Source organism: Apteryx mantelli, chromosome 3 (genome assembly GCF_036417845.1).
Source record: "Apteryx mantelli isolate bAptMan1 chromosome 3, bAptMan1.hap1, whole genome shotgun sequence".
NCBI classification, from domain to species: Eukaryota; Metazoa; Chordata; class Aves; order Apterygiformes; family Apterygidae; genus Apteryx; species Apteryx mantelli.
The window spans coordinates 72,064,480-72,086,944 of record NC_089980.1 but is presented as its reverse complement, the minus strand read 5'-3'; the positions used below and the strand labels follow the sequence as shown (position 1 = coordinate 72,086,944).

The following is a 22,465-nucleotide window of genomic DNA, read 5'->3' as shown; positions in this document are numbered from 1 at the left end:
AGAGCAGTAAGCCAATCCAGCAGGTCTGTTCTGGACATCTGTAACCACAGCCTCACCTACCCTTCCCTGCTGTTTTAAACCCAACTCTGCACTGACAGTGTACCCTGAAAATGCTCTCCTGGGAACAGTGACAAAGAAAAGGGGCTGCTGTTTCCATAACCACAAAATGGTGTGCTATGCACAGTCTGTGGCACTGGGGTGACTCACAAGATGTAATTCACACTATAAAAACATTTTAAAATCACTCTTTTAGGCAGCCCAGCTGGAATTTTCAGAAGTGCATAGTCAATTTATGCACCAGGGGCCTCAGTAAAAAAATTTGTCTTTTAAGGCTGAGCTTTTCAAGAGTACTTAGGCTTTGTCTATACCAGTAAACAGTGTGTGCAAGAGGAGTGCTGATGCTGAGTAACCAAAGTCCAACTACCCAAGTTTCATCAGTGGGGATTTACTTCAGACTAGAGCTGGTCTGGTCCCATGGGCTGAATGATCATGAGTGGTCAGAGTACATTAGGTGTGCTCCTCAGCTGCATCCATCAGTTTGTTTTCATCTAGTAATCTGGGTTCTGTGCTCTGAGACCGTTCCGAGATGCAAACCAAAACCCAGTAAGAGAGGATGACAGAGAAATTCACTTCAAAGGAGCACCTCCAGTCCCAGTTCAAACACTAATACAGATGCACACTTGAGCACCTATCTTCCAGGACATAAGTATCCTAAATAAGACTTGGTTCCTAAGTCTCTGAATAACCTTATTGTTTAGTTAGTTAGATTACGGTAGCTACAGGAAGCCTTGCCACAGATCCTCTTTGAAAAAGCCACCTGGAACTTGACTGTCTTCAATGTTCATTCATCACATTACACTTAGTGTTGTTTTAGCTGTGTAGTGTTATCAGCAAGATCAGTTAGTAGTAGCAAATCGTAGTAGTAGTAGCATGTCAACCAGTATACACTCTAAAACAATGGTACTGCAGACTTAAAAAATCAGAGAAATGAGCTTTTAAATACTGAATTCTAGAAAACCTGCATGTTCCACACATTTTTCTTTCATTCGAGTGATTAATCTTGAAATAGAATGTAATTTTATCAGATAAACTTATCATCTCTAAACAACAAACAGAACCTCCAAAAAAGTAAATTCTTATCTGGAATAAATTTCTGTAGTGAACAAAACAATGTGAATTTAAAAGAGGGGAAGATCTCACCTTCAATCCTTTAATTTTTTTTATCTTAATCTAGAATGTATATCTTTGAGTGATCCCTTAATTGGTTCAAATAACGCTTACCAGTCTTAACAACATGAACAACACTTGTACAAAGAGCACAGCTAAAATTCATGCAGAATCTATTAGAGTAAGATATGAGTCTGGACCTATATTCATTTAAAAGTACATATTTTCCAGAGCAGAAAAATCTCTACTTTTTAAAGTAACATTAGAACAGCTATACTAATATTCACACCATTATTTTGTTTTCTTATATGTTAAATATATGTTAGCATCTTCTGTGAGGAACAATCTGAAGCCAGTCAGTTCAGTCTTCTCAATAAAACACACATTTCACTTCTTTCTAAAAGTAAGACTAGATGTGAAAAAAACTCAGAAGGACTTTAACAGATCCTCAGTCCTGAGGACCAGATGGCCTAAGTTTATTGAAAAAGCCAAAAGTGGGTTACACACCACAAAGAAAAGCTCAGATCTGTTCCCAGGTCACACCTATTCAATCATAATGACATTTCTTGTTTGGAGTTGTGCCCATTCAGGAGTGTCATGCTGGTCACTGTGTTCCTGTTATTGCTTTTCAGGGAACTAATTCGAATTGCAGAAGAGTTGTGCAAGTAACTGGCAGATCTCTGTTGCTGAGATTCCCTCCTGCAGCAAAGTTGGCTGTTGAAATGTCTTCTAAAACTCTCACTGAGAAAATACAGTGCAAATGGGTTGACACAAGAGTTGCAGAAGCTTAATACTCGGGCCACTAGGGTAATGACCATATGTCCTATCGATGAATCAATCTCATTGTAATTAAAGGACCGGTACATGTATAGCACATGGTTAGGAAACCAACAGATAGCAAAGAAGCCAACAAAAACTAGAACTATTTTTGCCAGACGTTTCCGAGTTTCCATCTGAAAAGATGAAGAAAACCCAAATGAACAACAATGAATAGAACTAATCAACATAACAGACTTTAATTAAAAAATGTAGAATTTCACTTTATATTGACTCTAACAATGATCTTAAATAAGACCATTAAAATTACTTCCTTCAGGGGCTGAATTACTTTTTCTATCTCATTTACTTTCATTTCCCATGCTTAGTTTACTTACAGTGAAAGACCCTAGCTGTCTGCAGTTCAGAAGGTTGCTCTTTCTATATGATACATGCATAAGTGTAGGAAGAGTGATTCATGTTCCAAGTATACATTGGCTTTTAGCCTGAAGGAACACACCAAAGGATACCATGAAATATAACCTTTTCTGATGGAATTTCAGTGCTTGGCTTGAAACTTAGTTTTAGTCAGAAAGCTATTTAGAAACTGGTGGCTTTGTAATATAGAGACATTGTTAGTTTGACACCTAGGGTGTTAGCCATAAGATGGTACTTACATCCCATTTTGCCTGAAATGCCTCAGCTTGCACTTCTTTCCTAGGAGAACCACCAGACAGGTACATTGCATGGTCTGGGGCATCTTAATTCCAGGGTAAGGTGAAAGGCTTGGTCAAGCATCAATAATGACATGAAAGAAATGTGCCTTAATGGCATTGCTAAAGTATAATTGTATTACAGTGTAGATACTTAGAGTGACTGAAGTGTTGAGAGGAAATCACTTGTTGTCAATTTCAAGCTGAAAAATTCAGCAGGGTTTCAAAATCTGTGAAAAAAATTTAAGGAAGTATAGCCTTCTCATTTAAACCAAAACCAGTAGGTTTCAGAAAATATGGGGAAACTGGGCATAAAATTCTGGAATTCTAATTTGGTAGGATTGCACTGGGCCAGATTGCAAAGGCAGACTAAAAGGTATGGTGTGAATATTACACTTCTGTGCTATTACCTAGAGAAACTTAAGTTAATAACAATAATCTGAATTTACTTCCTCTTGCTGGGAGATATGTAAGTACACCAGATTCTTCCACTCTTCTGAGTCTCATAGATTAGCCAAAAAAATTAAGTAAAATGAAAAAATATGTTCTTATTTTGAAAATACGTGTGGTTTCAGAAATGTGGTATAAATTAAACATTGTTTCCATCCTGAGAGTTCAGCCAAAAGACTTTCTGTATTTCACAGGAACATAAAATAGTCCATGAAGTGCTAATATGTATGCATTTTTGACAAGAAACAGGGTAGAGTGGAAATGAAATGCTGACCAAAAAGGACACAGGGGAAGGCAGCCATTCTTTTTAAAAGAGTATGTACACTCTATACACGTAAAGAGGTCTCAGTGAGTGTTAAGGTGTTTTCTAAAACATTGGCAGAGAAAACCTTTCCAAAATGTTTTAATGGACATAAGCTTTTTTTTTCTTTATCAATATTAATGTTTTTGTAAAGTGGTTGAGACACTTTCACTGCGAAAGCTTTTGTTTGTATATAAATGTTTCTGTTAATAAACAACCTGTTGCTATCTTATTGCTTGATGTGCCTTACATTGGAGCTGGTTGTTAAAATGTTTTGTCTCAAAGGTACATAGAATCTAAACTGAGAGATCTATGGCATCTATAATAGAAAGGGTATTAAGAAAAGTGTAACTGAGTTCAGGATTGTATCCCAGAAAGGTCTACTCAGAAAGCCAAAAAAAATCTACTCATGCTGTGTGTTCATATTTTCAGCGCTCCTTGCTCTGAGAAGAACCTCAAATTGCAAAAGAAAAATTTTCCCTGCCTGTCAGTCTTTCAGTTTCCAAGCACAGATATAATAGGGAGAATTCTCAAAAAGTTTGTGCAAGATTTCTTCCCAGAATGACTGCATATAGAGAGGGCCATCAGCAGTTACAGCAGTTCCTTGGTAAGAACACACATAGTGGTTATACTAACAAACACATGCAAACACATATGCCAATCCCGTTTCCCACTTTCCATAGGAATATTCATTAATATTGAATTTATATTTTTCCTTGCTCATATTCATTTACATACTGGGCTTAATACTTGAATAATAGTGAAAACAGTGGAGGTTTTTCAGATAATCCTAGGCTTGGCTCACGCACGTGGAAACTCTGAGCTAATCCTCTGAGAAATCCAACAATCAGTATTTTATAGTTTTCATACTTTCAGTTGTAAGTGTATGCAATATACAAATCTTCATCAGGAAGTAAAAAGCAAATTGCTTACCTGTCTTTTGGAATGTTCACTGTATTCTCCAGGGATGTTGTGAGCGCTTTTTATTAAAGTCTTTGCAATATGATAGTAGTAAATACTAATAATGGAAAGAGGGATAAGGAAATACACTAAGAAAATCATCACAGAATGGATCTTTGGGTGCATGTCATCTGTCTTTGGATATGGTATGCATGCTGTGAAAGTGGCATTGACTGTGTCATTGATGTGGGCCAGTTCGGAGAACACTGCTTCAGGAACTGCCAGGAGCATGGAGATTATCCAAATGGCAACGGCTTTAACACAGGTCCATAGCACTGCACTGGATGTTTGGATATCCATGGGATTTACAATTGCTTTGTACCTGAAATTGATCAAAATACAGACATAAATCGAAAGGTAGCATTTCAAATTCAACATGTGATGCCTAAGGCCACCTCATACTTTTGAGTAGGGCTTTGGTTGGGCTTGGTTGGGCTTTGAGTAGGTCAAGACCACTTTCATACTTACATATTTGGTTCTTATTTGAAATGTCAAAATATTTTTAATCTATCTCTAATTTGCATTCTCCAAATCTCTAACTTAATTTGTGTATATACTCATCAACAGTGGCAACAGGAGCCCTGGATACCACCTGTGACTGTAGGTGCCCATTCAGTGCCAGCCAGGTGAAAATGTAGAAGCAACCATGACTCCACTCTCCTTATCCAAATCCTCTCAGCAAATCCCCAAATCCATATCCTACCTCTATATTTAAAACTCACTGTCATGCCAGCACATTCATCCTAGAGTTCACTTTCTTCCTTGGCTCCCACAGCCCAGGACTCCCTCCTGCCTGTCACATCTTCCCTACATGGAGACTCAGTCCCACCTCACCAGCCCCAACCTGGAAGCACAGGACAGAAATCAGCTAGTCAGCATGAACTAGTCAGACTAGTAATAACTGCTGCTGTGGAGGCTCCTGCCTTTCCACCTCAGCATCTTCGCATACACAGATTTACTGTCCAGGCTCTCATGTCTGGAATATAAGCATCTTTATAAAGTCAGGCAGGAACAACTCCCAAAGGCCTGTGCAGAAGTATTAAACTCTTAAATAAAGGAAATGCTTCCACATAAATAGTTGGAAGCTGCTGCTGTATACTGCATTTTGGGAAACTGTCCCATAATATATAATTATGTATGAACCTTTACAGAACTGACAAATTCATAAACTGTGCAATGAAAGCAGCAAACATTTCAGAGGACTGACATATCACACTTTAACAAAGTAAAATAAAAGAATAAAAGTAGAAGCTGGGCAAGCATTCTTCTACATAAAATTTTTGTTGAGGAAGTTGATATAAAGTAAGTCTCCACAGGAAAAGGTCAGTTTAAAAAGGCCAAATATACTTTTGAGATCAATATTTCAAAGTTATCTTTAATGTTTTGTTTAGATTTTTTAATTCCGATTTTGAAAAACTTTTTTTTTCAAAATGTAGGTTAATTATGTTTTAATATTTTTCTTCAAAACTTGTGAACATTGAATAAAACATTTCAGTTTATCTAAGCTGTGTTATTTTGGAAGGCTGCTTAATCTGATGGGTTTTTGTTCCTTCAAATTTTTTATTTTTAGTTCTCAACTGATACAGGGTATTTTTTTTTTTCTGAAATTGCAGAAGTTTATCAAAATGAGAAAATGATTTCTCTTTAACCACTAAAGAAAAGTTTAATAGGGTGAAGGAGGTTGAGAGAGATTCTAATACACACACAAATACACTTACATATATGGGTATGGACAGATGTCTAAACAGACACCAGGGTTTGGGTTGTGGCTAAGTGTAATATTGCTGCTCAAGGGAATGCTGAGAAATGGAGTTGTGATCCCAAATATGCTTTATGGCTGACTTGCAGGTCCTGACAGTCACTTCATAACCCCTCAACACCATGAGCAGGTGTTTGAGGAACTGTGGCAAAAAAAAAAAAAAAAAAAAAGTCTATATCCCCATGCAGTGACTTCTGAGTTTGCTGGAAACCAAGGGTGGAATTGGCTCTGCCGTGGCAATGTCTGGAGCAGAGTACTGTCTTGGTACACTCAAAAACTTTTCTTCAGAGAATATTTGAGTTAAAATTGTCTTGGAGCTTCCCTTGCTCAGGAAACCTTAAGATTCAAAGAGAAGAATTATTTACAGTTTCTGCTGAATTATCTATATGTAGATGTATGTATATGTTCTCATGTATAATCCATGAGAACTAAATAGCTAAAAATAATTATTTGTGATCATATTCCCCCTGAATTCAAAGAGAGGATTTTTGTCCTCTACTGCACCTTCATCCAAATCATCGAGTAGAAAATTAAACTCAGTAAACTGTCTCTGATAATTTATGTTTACCATTTCTTCTAGCACACAGTGAGAAACTCCCTGGACACCAAGGCGCAATAGAAATCCTTTACATTATCATGGCAAGGACAGAAGCTTCTACACAAAACATGAAGGCTCCCTAGCATAACCTGTGACCTTATTAGTCAATAATTTATTTCCTATTGATGTCTGCCTTGATTTCATTACATAAAGACAGACAAACTATTTCATTTAATTCAACTGAGGTGACGTCAAGTCCTTACACCTGCTAATTTCTTTAAAACTTCACACTGCTGGGGGAGAGTTGGTTTGAAGATCTTTGTTGGGGGGGTGGGGGAGAGATAAATATCATGTGCTGTATTACAAAACTTGTTTTTCCTCTCTTTTCTCATGGCAGTGTTTCAAACTCTTTTGATCATAGCCCTATTACCTGGGACAGTGACTGTGTCAAAATTCATTGTTTAAGCAGCATTTGGTCTGGTTAATATCTAAATAGAAGACCTTTTCAGAAGTCTTTACATTACTAGCAAATGTGGCACATATTTATGTTTCAGTATATATTGTTGTTTCAGTAAATAGCATGCTTTTTCCTGAGCTACGACTGACTTCAAGCTGAAGGCATTGAAGCAGAGGGCTATTTTTTGCAAACACAGCTGGGTCCAGCCCAGAAAACCTCTTCTTTAGTCATATCTATCAAAATTCTATTTGCTACTTCAACTGACTACAATATGGCACTCTTTTTCCTAGGACTCAGCCCTGTTCAGCACTCTGTGTCAATGGGAATGAAAAGGTACTAAGTACTTTACAAAATCTGTCATGTTGTTTATATCTCTGAAAAGTCATAGAGTAGAAAGACACAGATTACAGATAAAATCAAATGTAAATGCAGTGAAATTAGAAGTGTTCCACAAATGAATACCCAGCCTCTTCCTTTGTATAGAACCAGTGTAAGGGTAAAACATACCACCAGCTATTCAAATGACAAAGTGCATATTTTCTATAAATAAAATAACAGTGGTAAACCAAAGTAAGGGGGCAAATTATTTAGTCAAATTAGTGAGCAAAATTCATCTTCTTAACTTCACAGATGAAAAAAGAAAATTATAGGTTGCCATGAAGATCAGGAAATAATTATAAATATGCATTTGGTTTTAATTAAAGTCTTCATGTAAATTCTGTCTTCCTACATCCTCTATCATTATCACTGCTGACAAAGGCATCCCAACTCAGGAAATATTTTTATAATGTTTCCTTTCTTTGGAGCTGTGGTTTTTGCCAACAGACACATGCACAAACTTTCCCATTTTGCAGATATTGGTTTTGACTGTATAGCCTGTTGTCACTACAAAGCAATCTCCACCCATCCATGCAACCCAAAAATTCCTAAAAGAAAGAAAGAACATCCTCATTCTTCAGAGATATAGCAAGTTGCTACATTGTAAACTTCAGTATTCTTCATCTACCCCTTCCCATCTTTATTTTCAAAGCCCTTTATAAATATATTTCTCAGCACCCAATAAGTATGGAAAGCTCTACTCCTGTCTTTGCTGAGTCCATGATGACACTCCCCCTCCCACATACCTGACTTCCAAAGAAGTCATGCTTCCTCCTAAGCCGTCCCTCCATGGCAATTCTACCTCTTTTTCTAGCGTACTTAACTGTGATGTCTTTCAAAAACAAAAAAAAAGCAAAAGAAAACCAAGAATAGCTAGACAATACTTAGGCAGCCACTGGACTGTGATTACAACCCACCATGTTAACCAGAATTGCCTTAATATTTCCTTGTACTCTTTTATCTGCATCTGCTATTGTCTCACTTAAAAATGGTCTAGGTCAGGGACTTTCCTCTTGTTCATGATTGTACACCACCTACCACAATAAGGATCATTTGTCACCCAGTTTCCTAGGTGTCCCCACAATACAAATAAAAAAATTACAAAAATGAAGCGTCATAAACCAAGCCACTAGTTTATTCATTTCATAGGTTTAATATTGAGGGACCAGTCTGAAGAGGTATAGTTCTCTAAGTGCAGTAGTGTCTCCCTGGGGACTGAAAACCCCTGGGAATGTCTAAACACATGCTCCTTGCTATTCTTTTTTTCATTTCTGTAGCTCATACACCTGTGAGAGCAAGTGTAAAAGTTTCAAATATTATCACAAGACTAATAGAAGCAGATCTGATGGCAAAACAACACATATCTCACCTCTTCCTGACTATTTTCAACTCGCTGACAGATAACAGTACCCTACTGGATGAAGCAGGGAGCAAATACCTTCTTTCAAAGAACTGGGCCAATTTCAAAGGTTAGTGCATTCATGCCTTACTGGTGCCCTGGGCTGTTCTGAGTACTCTCTTATACAAGGATACATACTTAAAGTAGACCTTGTGACAGAGCATGTTTATGTGCTTCCCCTTTGTTTCTTCACAACTGGATTAGCTTACTTAGAAAGTCAACAGGTCTACTAGCCTCAAGCTTTCTGATGTTCTTCAATCATCTGGAGGGGCTGGTTTCAAGACAGCACAGAATAACAAAAGAAAAAACATTCTTCCATCAGTCCATGATGTTTCTTTTCATTCTTGTTTCCCAAGAGCAGGTCTGCCTCAGGCAGCAGCAGCCTAAGGAATTGTTTGTCAGAAAATGCAATGTCAGAATTTTCCTAGTGTTTCTACCATTGAGATAATTGGCATATGTAGGCCCTAAATTCACACTGTGACACGCAGACGGAGTTTAACTGAATTCATAATCAGAACCTCAAAACCACCTTATTTAATTTTTCAAGAAACCATTTGCAATACAGGCATATGAATACAATAGCCAAAAAGAGTGATTTTCTTATCAGTCACTAAGAAAAGTCTATTTAAGTTTCACATTCTGCAAAGTCCGTCAGTCTGACAGAGAACATGAAAACCACAGACGCTGCAGTTTTGCAGAAACTTCAGCCTTCAAATTATTAACAAAGAATAGTGTTTAGTCTAGAGCAGAGAATAATGGATTTCTTTCCTTTTTATTAAAAGCAAAGATGTTGCCATCAGTAAACTCCTCTAGTAAATTTAGATGATTGAGTTCAGTGTCCAGTATTAATAGGAAATATGTATTTTAGCCCTTGCCAGGGACCTAATTCTAGCAGAGCAGATCCATATTACCCTAATTTATGTTGAGTTTTGTTTTAAACCTGAAGCTGAAGAGGAGAGGTTGGTAGCATGGTTTTATTATAAAGCTTCTGTTTTAAGTGATGTCTCTGTGTTGCAGTGCTGCTTTTCTGCACCCTAGAGTCATTTATGAAGATCATATCTATAACAGCATTTTATTATGCCATTGCATGAAGATTTCAAATACAGAAAGACACCATTTAGCCTAACAACGTAAAAGGATCAAAATATATCTAAATATCAAGCACACCTTTCTGGTCAATATTTGTTAAAAATATTCATACAGTGTCAAGTTGTAGTCCACACCACTGAACTAGAATGAAATTTTAGATGGAGCCAAATTCCTTTTTCCTTGTACGGGTAGTTCTGCTGACTCAATTCTAGTTGCATCGTTAAGAGGAGAACAATTTATCTAGTTGAGAAGAATCAAAAATCATTTGATGTCCAACGTTCTGGACACTTCTTTCAAAGCACACAAAAAGTCTGAGGTTGTAATTTACAATATAATTATTTTATTCTTTAAAGTTCTTGCAATTTAAAATAGATTTCTTAAAATTTTTATCATTAGTCCCAACATTTTTGGTCTGTGCTTATTTCTTCACTGCAGAGAATTGCATTCACCAGGAACGAGCATCTCAGAAGTCTGATAGCTCAATATAATGAGCAGTGTTTGAAATGAAGATTAGCAGCCTATGTGTAAACACAATTAAACTGAATGTCAATGGCCTATGTTTTGTGTTTCTTAGTTGGAAAATACTAAGGTTTTCCTAAGGGAAAAAGTTTTCCACTCTAAAGAAATATGCTCTGTTGATTTAAAAACTATGAATAATACTTCAACAAAAATGTCTAATTTAGTCTTTTGTATGATTTCTTCACTCTGGGAAGAATCAATGCAAAAGTTTCCCAGGATTTTTTTTCATATGAAATATATTCCCTGTCCTGTCCACCCAGCATTTCAGAGCACAGTGGAGATTTTTCTCTGCATTTTCTCCTTTTCATTGGCTTTTCTCTTGCCATGCTGTGTGAGGTGTCACATTAGCCAACTACATTTCTTATAAGCTAGTACAAATCTTAAGGCTACTTCACTGTCTGCAGTCTGGCTTTTTACTACTATTTGCATATGTCTATTTACTTGTTACTGCACTAGTTAAAAGGACCATCATTCATTTGTTCTGTTCTTCTCCTGAGGACAGCAATAGTGAATGATTTCAGTGACTTTTATTCAGAAGAGTCAGTATTCCCAAAGGATTTATATTTAAATTTGGTTATATACAGAGAGTCACTGATTAGCATATTTTTACAGATTATTAAGATGGTCAAATATATCTGTACAAATTCTTTTCAGTAGTGTTGCATTTTCTATAAGTTAGTGGTAGCTATGAAGGAAAAAAAAAAGATTAAGACACAGATTTAATAAAGAATTTAGGCTACATCTATATTAGTAAACTAAACAGAGTCAGAATCTGGTCTTTGGCCTGGAGGCCAGGTGGCATAGGCTGGACACTCAAGCCCATTAAATTCTCTAATGTCCCCAAACAAGATCTTCACATGCAAACAAAATAGGTTGTTTACACTTCTGTTGGGAATCACCCTTGTCATGTGTTTATTCCTGAATCATACCTAGAAATTGTTTAGGAGAATATTGATTGGGCTCGGTCAAAACTACACTATGGGCTGCTCTAACAATTCAGCAGGCAGTTGGCTGCTAGTGCCCAGGCCTATGTTTTGGCACTGCTAAATATGTATGCATGTGTGGTTATATATATGTGTATACACACACACACACACACAAATACATAAATACATATATACATGTGTATAGCAAAAGACACAGACTTTCAGGTGGCTGGTCCCAAGAACACCACCCAGAAAGCTTTGCTCAATGGCTGGCCTACTCTGGCCCACTATGCACCTCCTTCCTTGACTTCAGAATTCTGCAGGTAGTTCCTCTGCTGTCTATGCCCAGAGCTCTCCTGACAGACCAACTCAGTTTGCATTCAGGCTTCACTATGATCCTGAAATTAGGCAGAGGGAAGTTAAGGGGACTGACTGAAAAGGTGTGTTTAAAGAATGCACACCAAGGGCATTAGCCTTCACGGAACAGCAGTTGTGATGAAGAAGGCTCTGGTACCCACCTCACTGAGAAAAAAGGGAGCATCAGGGCATTCAGCCAGGGTGTCCAGCGGCCAGTGCTCAGGGCTGCGAGACAGTGCCTCAAAACCAACATTTCCTCAATGAAGAGAGAATCTTAACCCTAACAAGCTGTGTCATATAAACCCCTGGACTTAGCATTTCCCTTGGGGAAGTGTTTAGGAGAGCTGCCATGTGGCAGCTCAGCATATGTTTTTTCTTGGGTTTTGTTGACTTTTGAATCATTTAAGTCATCCCAACACTAATTTGTAATTCTGGATTTTGGATTCTACTCAGGTGAGGTGGGGTGGATAGACAGAAGGGAAGATCAACACCTAAATTAGAGGGTAGGCATTGCAACACCTAGCCTAGACAAGCTTACATACTCTTTGGAATGTCCCCTAGTGATCTGCTTTCCATTTAGTCATATTATTTCCACCTCGCTATAATTCTACTGTAAAAAAAGTTCTTAGAAAATCACACCTAACCCTGTCTTATTGTTTTAGGGTTTATAATCCAGACCATGAAGGACCAAAGCACTGTAGGGGAAAGAGAAACATTTCCCAAAATTGACTTAATCCAAAACCTATTGGTGCCCCTGCCTTTAGACTGATAGGGGCATGCTTATCTGTTATAATCCCCCACATGTGTACTGCATGTCCTACATGAGTTACACTCTGGATCAGTACATACTGATCAAGTACTTGAATAAAGAAGATCAGTTCCTACCTCATAAAATCATGAGTGCTGGAGCAGAAAGTCAGTAAGAAATATCAATTACAGAAACTCAAGTACCTGGAAGCAAAAAAACACAGCGTAAAAAGTGCTCAGTGTCAGTTTACCCTTATGTAACTATTACTGTTACAAAACCATTCCTCCTGTTTCCTTGATTAATTCAGCAATAGCCCATGCCTATGGCAGATAAAATTACTATTGAGGAGAATATTACATGGTCAGCTGATTTTTAAAAGTGTTACAAGACAGGAAGAATTAAATAGCCAAATCTCTGTTAATGTAACTGGAAAAGAGTTAGATTTTATTGACTGAGAATCTAGGCACAGAATCTTAAATCCTAAATTGTAAAAGCTTCAATTTCATTTATTTGCTCCAATATTATCATCTAGGATGCTCCACTCTCTGTCACTTTTAAACTTGTTTCCAGTTCCATTTCATTCACAACTTCTGTTGAAATTTTGCATTGAAATCAATGCAGATGAAAAAAAACAAGTATACACAATGGTAAAAAAGGAGCATTAAAAAAATTGAAACTGAAAAAGTTAATATAACAATCTTCATAAAACAAACAATCAAACATGGAACCAAAGACCAAATATGACCCTAACTAAAATACTGTTAAAAATTTAGTGGAAAAAAGTGAAACAATATTTGGAATAGTGATGTGAAGGACAAAAAAGAATCATAGAACAATAGAATGATAACATAATAGAATAACATTAATCCTTTTCTTTCATATATGCATACACACATGACAATTTTTTTTGTACATATGCTCATACAAAGCAAGAAACACACAGTTAAATCCACATGCAGCAGAATTAATTACACCTAGGCTCCTATGGGTTCTTTGTCTCTTGGCTATGTTCTTTGACCTCTGAAAGATAGTGGGTGGGGAAGCTAATTCCAAAACAAAGTTCTCTTCAGTGAACACCAAATTAGGTTCCCTCTTGTCTTTGCAAATTTTCATAAACTTGTAAGAACTTACTCTCTGTAATCATTCTATCAAATTTGGCTGGATTTGGGCATGGATTACAAAATTATTAGTGGAAGCACACACTTAGGCCTAGAGGTTATGATTGCCTATGCCTTGTTTCATTAGTACGCATACAAACACACACAAGAATTTTAGCACTAGGAATACAGAGTCTGGAAGAATGTGCCTTCAGCAAAATATATATAAGAATACACCAGTTTTTCTACAATTAAACTATTTAAAACAAAAATTCAATGAAATTGTCCCTTTTGGGAAGGATATATGAGAAATCCATCACTCTGCACATGCATAGAAGCTAAGAATATTTCTTATTTATTCTCTAACAAATTTACTATCACAGAAAACAAGTAAAATCTTTTCCCCAGAGATCACATTAGTAGAATGTATTTGATCTTCCACATTATTTTTGAGCACTGCTAAATGCAGACTTGAGGATTCCATGGTCCAATCTAGTTGAACCCATTGCTAAGTAATATATAAAGGAGTAATAGGTACCATGTTATGGAGAGAGGCAAAGAAAATAAATCTATGGAGATGTATGTTCAGCCCTGCTTGGTAGGAATTCAGCTGAATCTGTTCTTTAATAGCTATTTTATCTGTCACAGGCACAGGCACAGGCTATCACTGAATTGATCAAGGAAACAAGGAAAGAGGAGGAATGATTTTGCGACAGTTTCTCAAGTTTTAGGTTGCAAGCTACAAAAAGCTACAGAACACTAGGAAGATCCAAAATTGTTTACATTAGTCAAAGTAAAGTTGGCTTCTGCCAGCACAACAAAGATACTGTGTTGATCACTGACTAGGATAAACACTACAGCTATTTCTCACTCTCAGTCCTGAGGACTAAGCTGTTGTCTTATGAATTGAAGAGCACACACAGGACACACAGGACATACACAAAGGCTTAACAAATGCTTATGTTTGCATGAAGTTAGAGAATAGGATAAACACCATTTAACTAACTTGGAAAGAAAATGGTATTTGCTGAGAAATTGTTTTCAGTTACGTAAAGATGGTCACAAGAGGAACTTCTCCAATAGCTGATTTGAATTGCATGACTTAGACAAACTTAATCTAGCATGGGTAAATCCAGACATAAAATTTCTCCCAAGTTTTTTTTTTCTCATCCCCTTTTTCTTTCTGGAATATTTTTCATCACATTCCATCGAGCTGTATGAAATGGTTATAAACAACCTAGAACATTTTAGGAAGGACACGTTTCACTATATCAATAATATCCAGTTATATGGGTAACTTGACAAAAAATACTGCTCCTGTTTCTGGGAAAAGTTCCAGCTACTGACACTTTAATAAGCAGATAACTGAACTAAGTTTATCTATGCAACAAGGCAGAGAAGAGGTAATAGCATAGTACAAGCAAATCCCAATTGACTGTGTCTGAAAAAAGAATGCTAGTTCTCTTGAATGATAGTGCAGGCTTCCCGTGAGACTCCCACGCTGCTGAGGGCATAAATCCCACTCCCCTGCTTGTATTATGGAGATCCAAAGGCAAGCAATTAATAACAAGCTACATAACTTGGAGCATCACTCCCAACATTTTGGTTTAAAAAAATTAAACTACCCTTCTTCACAATCAGTCCTGTATGTGAGGCAATGTCTGGGAGAGAAGCTACCAAGGAAAGAGGGTATGCCCAGCCCTGCTTGATAGGAATTCTGCTGGTGTGTAAACGCACAAAGGGCACAGCGCACTCCAAAGGGCAGAGCTCCAGCAGTGACAATCACCTTGCTGTGACTGGGGCAACACTGTCTCATCTTCCTATGTCTTGTCACCCTCATTCTAAGCAGCTGAGCTGAGAGGACTTTCTCCTTTACACATCCTTTATAACCCTATGTAATGACACTGAGCTAGGTATTAAACATAAGAAAAAACTTTTTAAACAAAAGAAAAAGCCTTTTTACTGTAAGGGTGATCAAACACTGGAAAAGATTGTCCAGAGAGGTTGTGGAGTCTCCATTGCTGGAGATATTCAAAACCCAACTGGACTCAGTCCTGAGCAACCAGCTCTAGTTGACCCTGCTCTCAGCAAGGGGATTGGACTAGATGATCTCCAGAGGTCTCTTCCCTCTCCTTTCCCACAGTAACTCTGTGATTCTGTGGTTCGATGATTTTACATCACACCATTCTCCATTGGATCAAAACGTTTGAATTTTGTGCAAAGAACTTTGTTGATTGCTACTACTACATGGGCTACATATTGCTTCCTGCTAATTCATGTAGCCTCTCAAGACAGAACCATGTAGTCAGAATGAGATTCTTTCCATGACAGGCTGAGCAAAGAGCCCTAACCCAACCCTATTGATCCCCTGTATAACACAATGTATCAAATGACCAAATCATGAAATGAATAGTGTAAATTAGCTGTTTCAAAAGACATTTGAGGATCTGGGGCTCTACTGATATATTTTAATCCCTATAAAACATGTAATAGCTTCATCAAAGGTGTTCTGGCAAGCCTTATTTTGTGAGTCAAGTTTGAACATGTAAATTGAATGACTATCTGAAAAAAAAATGTGAGAGACTGGAAGAACACAAACCTTTCCTAACTCTAATTTATTTTGCTTTGTATGCTACCACATAATTGTAACCATACTGCTACCACCTTTGGTGAGAGAAAAATCTGGGTCATAATTTATTTGAATATATTTCAGTAAGTCAGTCATTCAATACATTCACCTTAAATGTTAGGTTTTCCATCATTTATACTTACATACTCCATAGTTCTACTGACTCCATATGATTTTGTTTTCCCATTTATTATGTACAGTCAAGCACTTATTTTCTTTTTATTCAGATAGTCTTCACCACATGTAATGAGGAATGAGGATTTTAAAGGGTTTTGTTCACTATATTTCAGCCTAAATCAACATCTTACATACCAAAAGATGAAAGTTTTAGAAGAATTCTGAAGAGGAGTAATAAATTCTTTGTTAAAGGCATTTTTGCTGACCGAAAATTCTAAAGTCATTACCCTTTTCACACTTCTGAATGTCTTCAAACCATTTCCCTGAGTCCCCAGAAAAGTAGGAGATAGATAGTATAAATGCAGATTGAGCCAGTAAAATTTTTGTTATCTGTTGTAGTCAGAAGTCAGGATGTAGATAATATATTATTAAACCTGCACCAAACTTTTCTTGAGTCTCTTTACACTTTTGCAATACAGAATGTAATCTTCCAAAATTAAAACAAATAACGAATTAAAACAATAATTGGATCATATAGTTCATCTACTCAGACCTACAGAACACATTTTTAAATGTCACAGGCACCATATTTAGTTATTTAAGTACAAATTTTAGCTTTTTTAATACTTTGTTATTAAAATATAGAAATGGACTGGTGGCACTAATGAAAAATAATTCTGTTACCTGGTTACTCAAGTATTCAAAGCCGTCTTTTTGTCACACTTTGTAGAAGGAATACATGCTAGGAGGAAGATGCTGTTTGAATTGTAGTAGGGGCAGTTGCTCCACAGTTCAGATTCACTGTCTTCATAAGAGTGCAGCATCATTTAAACTGTTCTTTAGAAAGAAAATTCAATCTAAAAAAAGTAGCAGAATGAAATTTGATCCCTGTATTACTGACCAAAAAAAAATTTTTTAAAGGCATAAACAACAGCCAAGGAGAAAGGGAGAGACTATGTGGGACAAATCTAAGGCTGTTGTAAGGAGCTGCCATTTTTTCCTTCAAAGTCCATTCATCGCAGGCCTCTTGGAATTTTGTGGATACAGTTGCTTTTAATCTGCATACATGATAATTCAGTAATGACCAGAGGTGTGTGCTGTGGTAGTCCTTCTCAGACTTCTGCCCCATGAGCCTCTCCAGCCACCTCTCCACACCACAAGCTATGGGAAATCCAGCCCTCTATCTCTGAACACCACTCTGGAAACACCTTTTCTTGCCAGTTCTTCACTTCCTTACCCTAGAGCCCTTCCCCTGCCACAAAATGGCAAGATCTCTTATCCTGAGAAGAGAGTGAGGAGCCCCAAGGGCCCAGTTTATGTTCTGAGCTAACTTCAAGGTCCACCATGTATGTAAATCAGAAAAGCCTTCCTGGAGCAGTGGACAAGTTCATCGTATGGCTCAAGTCAGGCATTTTTCAAGTTAGGTTCATTCCTGACTTCTGCCCTTTCTGCAGTGAGAAAGAGATGTTGGCATGCCTTTTCTTCATGTGTGCCATGATGCAATCCTTCTGCCTATGCTTCTTCTCTCACTTCTTCATTTTTACCCTTCTCATCCAAGACCACACCAAGCTCTGGGGCCTTCTCACCAACATCCATTAGCCCTGACCAAAACAGCCCTCCACAGCACCAGAAGAACCAGATCTTGATGGGGACCTCACTTCCATTTCCTTCTCCTGCCACACCTCTGGGGGTGTTCTGCCCTGTGCCCCCTTGGTTCCCTATTTTCTTGTTTTGCATGTTTTGTCCCTCCTTTTGTTTTTCTCTTTTTTTTTTTTAACCAAAGAAATACTAAGGTTTCTAGGGACGAGTTAGTGCCTCTCCAATAGAAGAAAATGAACAGGAGCCGTGGCCATGATGGGAAGGCATGCTGTCCTTGAACTTTTCCCATGTGGCAGTGAGAGGGCACAGCTGGTTCAACAGTACCTGTACAGCCTTCCTGCACCACCGAGCCCCTAGCAGAGGAGAGGGAGACCGCTTCCACCTTGACACCAACACATTTCACTGCCAATACCACCACCATTGCATCATCTCTACTGCCACACTGGAGCCTCCACCACCTCCACCAGTGCTGCTGATTTCCAAACCCTGTCTGCCTTGAAGTATGTGGGACTACAGCTGCACAGATCCAGGGCCCGTCCCGCAGGAGCCCAAGGGGGAGAAAGACTGTTTGACAGGACCAGTAGCTAGTCCTGGGATGGGGTCAGGTGATCTTAGGCAGGTCCACTGTGTGCTGCCAATTTTAACCTTAAACAGTGTGCTCTAGGGAAGTCTGGGAAGCACTGCTATAAATGCCACACAGTGTCTGTACACAAAATAAATAAATAAAAATAAACTCAGATTATGAAGCTCTTAGAAAGTGAATGTTTGTCACACTGAAAGAGCTAGTGATGCTGAAAGAGTCTTCCATGACAAAAATTCATATGAAATAAAGTAAGTTTAGAAAAGGTATGTATTCAATTAGTATTGCTTTTTCTTTCTTACAGCTTTCGTTTGTAGGTAACGATGGTTCAGAATTTATTGCTACTGTAACAATTTTTGCTACATGTATCACATGCATGTAATTTTCTATGCAGAATTTTCAATAAAAAATTTCATAAATAAAAGTGCTAATTATACTGTGGAAACAGAGACATCCTCTGTTATCTTAATTCAGGCAGGCACACTATATAGAACACTAAATATTTTTGTCTATTGTATCTTTTAGCGCTTATGCCTGTAGAACTTTAGAAAAAGTTTTATTAAGTCTCTTTTCCAACTTGAAACTAAAAAATAAATATTTACAAATCTCTTTGTTAGTGTAATCCTTATCTGCATTTCTATAAACTCCTGTGGCAATAACAAGTAAAACATAGGAAAGGTTTTAATGATCATATATTAAAATTTACTTTGAACATTCTCTGTAAAAGATGCCACTGAGAAGATATTATTGTATAACAGACAGAACATGTGCTGGATTATAATGGAGTCTTTTTAGTGACACCATTGCTTTCCAGTTGCAGTCACACATCCTGTACTAGCTTCAGTTATTCAGGGATACTACTGCCCCCAGCCAGGTTTCACCTCCTAATCACCTCTTTACTGTAGGAAGCTGCCACCACTTCTCATCTGCTGACATAATTACCCGTACAGTTTCCCCATAACTGAACCTAGTCAAGATGACCCCTGTTAGGATCTGGCTACAAATTAGTGTGACAAAAACCCTCAGCACCAATGACTCCTCTTTAGTTCAGCACAAATTTCCGTTGTACAAAAAAATAGAACAGAGTCCGATTCAAATTCCGTTAAGGCAAAAGTCCAGGCAGCTTCACTGAGAGTTGACTTGGACCCCCTAGCAAAAAAGATACTGTTCACTGAAGCCAATGATTGTTCCTCCTGACTGAGAAAAAAATGCTTTATTCTCAGTAACTAAAAAGTTAAGTAGAGAGGAAAAAGAAACAGAGTTGTTAAGTCCTTAGTATAACCATTTCTGACATTTGTATATAGTATATATAGACTCTCTCTACATATATAGACTCCAAAATGCTGGAGGAATATATTTATTATAAGCTTATACGGTCACATTACACCATCTGTAGCTGCTCTCTAGGATCTGTAATTCTGAATGCATTCAGTGCACACAGATTCAGCATTATTACCTCTTAAAACTTTACTGATTTTTAAAACAAGAATATAAAATTATGTACAAAGGCAAAAAAGTAAGCTCAAAAGCTGTATAAAAAGTAAATGAATGAATTCTTAAACATTAAGATGTCAACATCCCCCCTCATTATATTTCACTAGAGATATGATCTTCCTTGCAAATAACTTCTTCCCATTTCAAATAAGATACCATAATCTCACTTCTAAACAATGTCAATAGAGCAGAAAGGAAAATGCAGGATTTTCTTGGCTCTCCAAGGACAGTTTGAGGTATACTTTTTAACCGAAGTAATCAGGGAGTTACAGTCACTTTAAAGTATGTTTTGCAAGCTGTTCTTCAAAAAATTGAATCTTCATACGTTATGAGGGATTTACACACAAGTATTTTAGGTTCTGATTCAAATACCACTGAAATTAAGGGCCACTGAATAGTATTCCTAGATGGAATCAAATTATTTACTGAACTGGCTGTAAAAAAAGTTATAAAGTTATACTCTGTAAAACAAGAGTTAAAAGTTTCAAGAAACCTTTACAGTAAACTTGAAAATATATTATCAAAGTAAAATCTTTACATAATGGGTCAGTGTAACAAATTTATTTGGCTAAAAATCCAACAAAAGAAAATGAGACACTTCCTATAGAGAAGGAATTTAACATTTTCATTTCTGTCTGAAATGAAAGTGTTTGGAAAATGGAAGAAAGAGATAATTTAATTTAATTTAAAGTTGTCAATTACATTGCAATACCTTGTCTTTCAGAACCTGAAGCACAATCCCACAGCCATCCAGTTAATATAAGTCCCTTAAGTATGTCCACTTAAATTAATTTGGAGGAAAAGCTTGGGGTCCAGCTCTTTGTTTCTTCCTAAATTGACAGATACTAGAGGTAGAAGTGTTTCTTTCCATATTTTTCTCCTTTTCCATGTGTTCAGGAGAAGCTGAAATGCATAGTATGACCTGAAAGTTTAAGACTGATAATTAGAATAGAACAGTTTGGTGCTTCCAAATTCAGAGAGTGCTAAACAAGTCACCTCTGGTGACTTGTTGTCCTGGTAAGGTGCACACACATGCACACACGCGTACACACACACACACACACACATACACACTTTCTCTGCAGAAAGAAAAAAATCTATTAAAAATATATATGCGATGGATTGTTTTAAGCTGCTCACTGCCTGTTGACATGTCACTGTGGCTTGGCATAGATCATATTTAGGGTCTAAAATCTTCCTCTAATGAGTAAGATTTCAATACACAGGCTGTTCCTAGGCCATTCCAGAGGTGCAGAAGCCAGGACTAGACAGGGCTAGTCAGACAGGTTGTGCCCTGGAAGTCAGAGCTGCAGATGCATCCATCTCCAGAAGCCCTTTAACTTATTACCAGATGTGCAATCAGTCAGTGAGGGAAAGAGCAGTGCAGGCAGCTCATGCGTCAGAGTGAGGAGTTTGCAAGCCAGAGATACCTTATCAGAGGAGTGCCTTACCTTTTGTGCCAGCTCCGGCCAGCCTCAGCCCAAGCCACAAAGAGCTGGGAAGGGGCAGCCCGGCTTTCCTACCTGTCGGCGCTGAGAGCAGTGAGGGTGAAGACAGAGACACCGACGGAGGTGAGCTGGATGGCGGGGATGAGCTTGCAGCCCACCTCCCCAAAGAGCCACTCCTCGGAGAAGTACCGAGAGGCATCCACAGGCACACAGGTCACCAGTAGCAGTAGGTCACCAATGGCAAGGCTGGAGATGAAGATGTTGGGCACGCTTCTCATGGCACTGCTGGAGATGAAGATCTTCATGAGGGTGATGTTGCCCAGTAAGCCCACGGTGATGATGAGCAGGTAGAGCGAGGGGATCACGCAGCGGATGGTGAACATGGCCGTGTCCTGTGCCGGGGGCAGCAGGACTGTGTCTGTTTCTGAGTGGGTGCTCCCGTTCCCCCCAAGCAGCATCGCTATGAGCCCAGATGGCAGCTCTGTCTCCATCCTCGAGCTCCGGAGAGACTTGAGGGCTCCAATGAAAAATGCAGCGGGAAGCACTGAAAAGCTTCACCTCTCCGCAAGTGAACCAACTTTCTCTCCTTTCCCTCCTGACCTTCTTCCTCCTCCTTTTTCTCCGTCTAGTTTTCTTCCTTCAAAAACGCAGAGGAGGCAGTCTGCCGGCGCAGAGAGAAAGGGAGGAGAAAAAAACCCAAAACATACTGCTCCCTGTCAGCTATTTTGCCAAGCCCTTTTCCTGGAGGGCAGAAGAGCGTAATCTTGAACTTTGGGTGACGCAAACGCCGTGAAGACAGCAGCAGCCCTCAGGAGCCCCTGCCCGCGGAGGCGGGGTGCAGGCAGCGCCCCCGAGCCCGCCGCCGCCGCCGCCCGCGGGCGCCCGGAGGGCCGGAGCAGAGCCGGTCCGCGCTCGCGGAGCCGCGGAGCCGCGGGCGCTGTCCAGCAGAGCCGGTGCTGAACGCCCCGCGGGCGGGCGCGGGGC

General features: G+C 38.5%; 1 protein-coding gene across 1 annotated transcript; it reads right to left on the bottom strand.

Moving 5' to 3' along the window:
• Positions 1-1,718: 1,718 nt before the first annotated feature.
• Positions 1,719-21,972, bottom strand: NMBR (neuromedin B receptor). Its single transcript, XM_013958965.1, has 3 exons — positions 21,557-21,972; positions 4,321-4,669; positions 1,719-2,120 (listed from the first exon to the last, which is right to left on the bottom strand). The coding sequence occupies exons 1-3, from the start codon at positions 21,970-21,972 to the stop codon at positions 1,719-1,721; spliced, it is 1,167 nt and encodes a 388-aa protein (XP_013814419.1).
• Positions 21,973-22,465: the final 493 nt, after the last annotated feature.

Bases quoted from the DNA above. Each gene is read 5' to 3' on its own strand.
- NMBR (XM_013958965.1), bottom strand. From the start codon at position 21,972: ATGGAGACAGAGCTGCCATCTGGGCTCATAGCGATGCTGCTTGGGGGG. The intron at 4,670-21,556 runs GTAGGAAAGCCG...GATCAATTTCAG, and splicing joins ACTGCTCTCAGCGCCGACAG to GTACAAAGCAATTGTAAATC. The intron at 2,121-4,320 runs GTAAGCAATTTG...TCATCTTTTCAG, and splicing joins GTGAACATTCCAAAAGACAG to ATGGAAACTCGGAAACGTCT.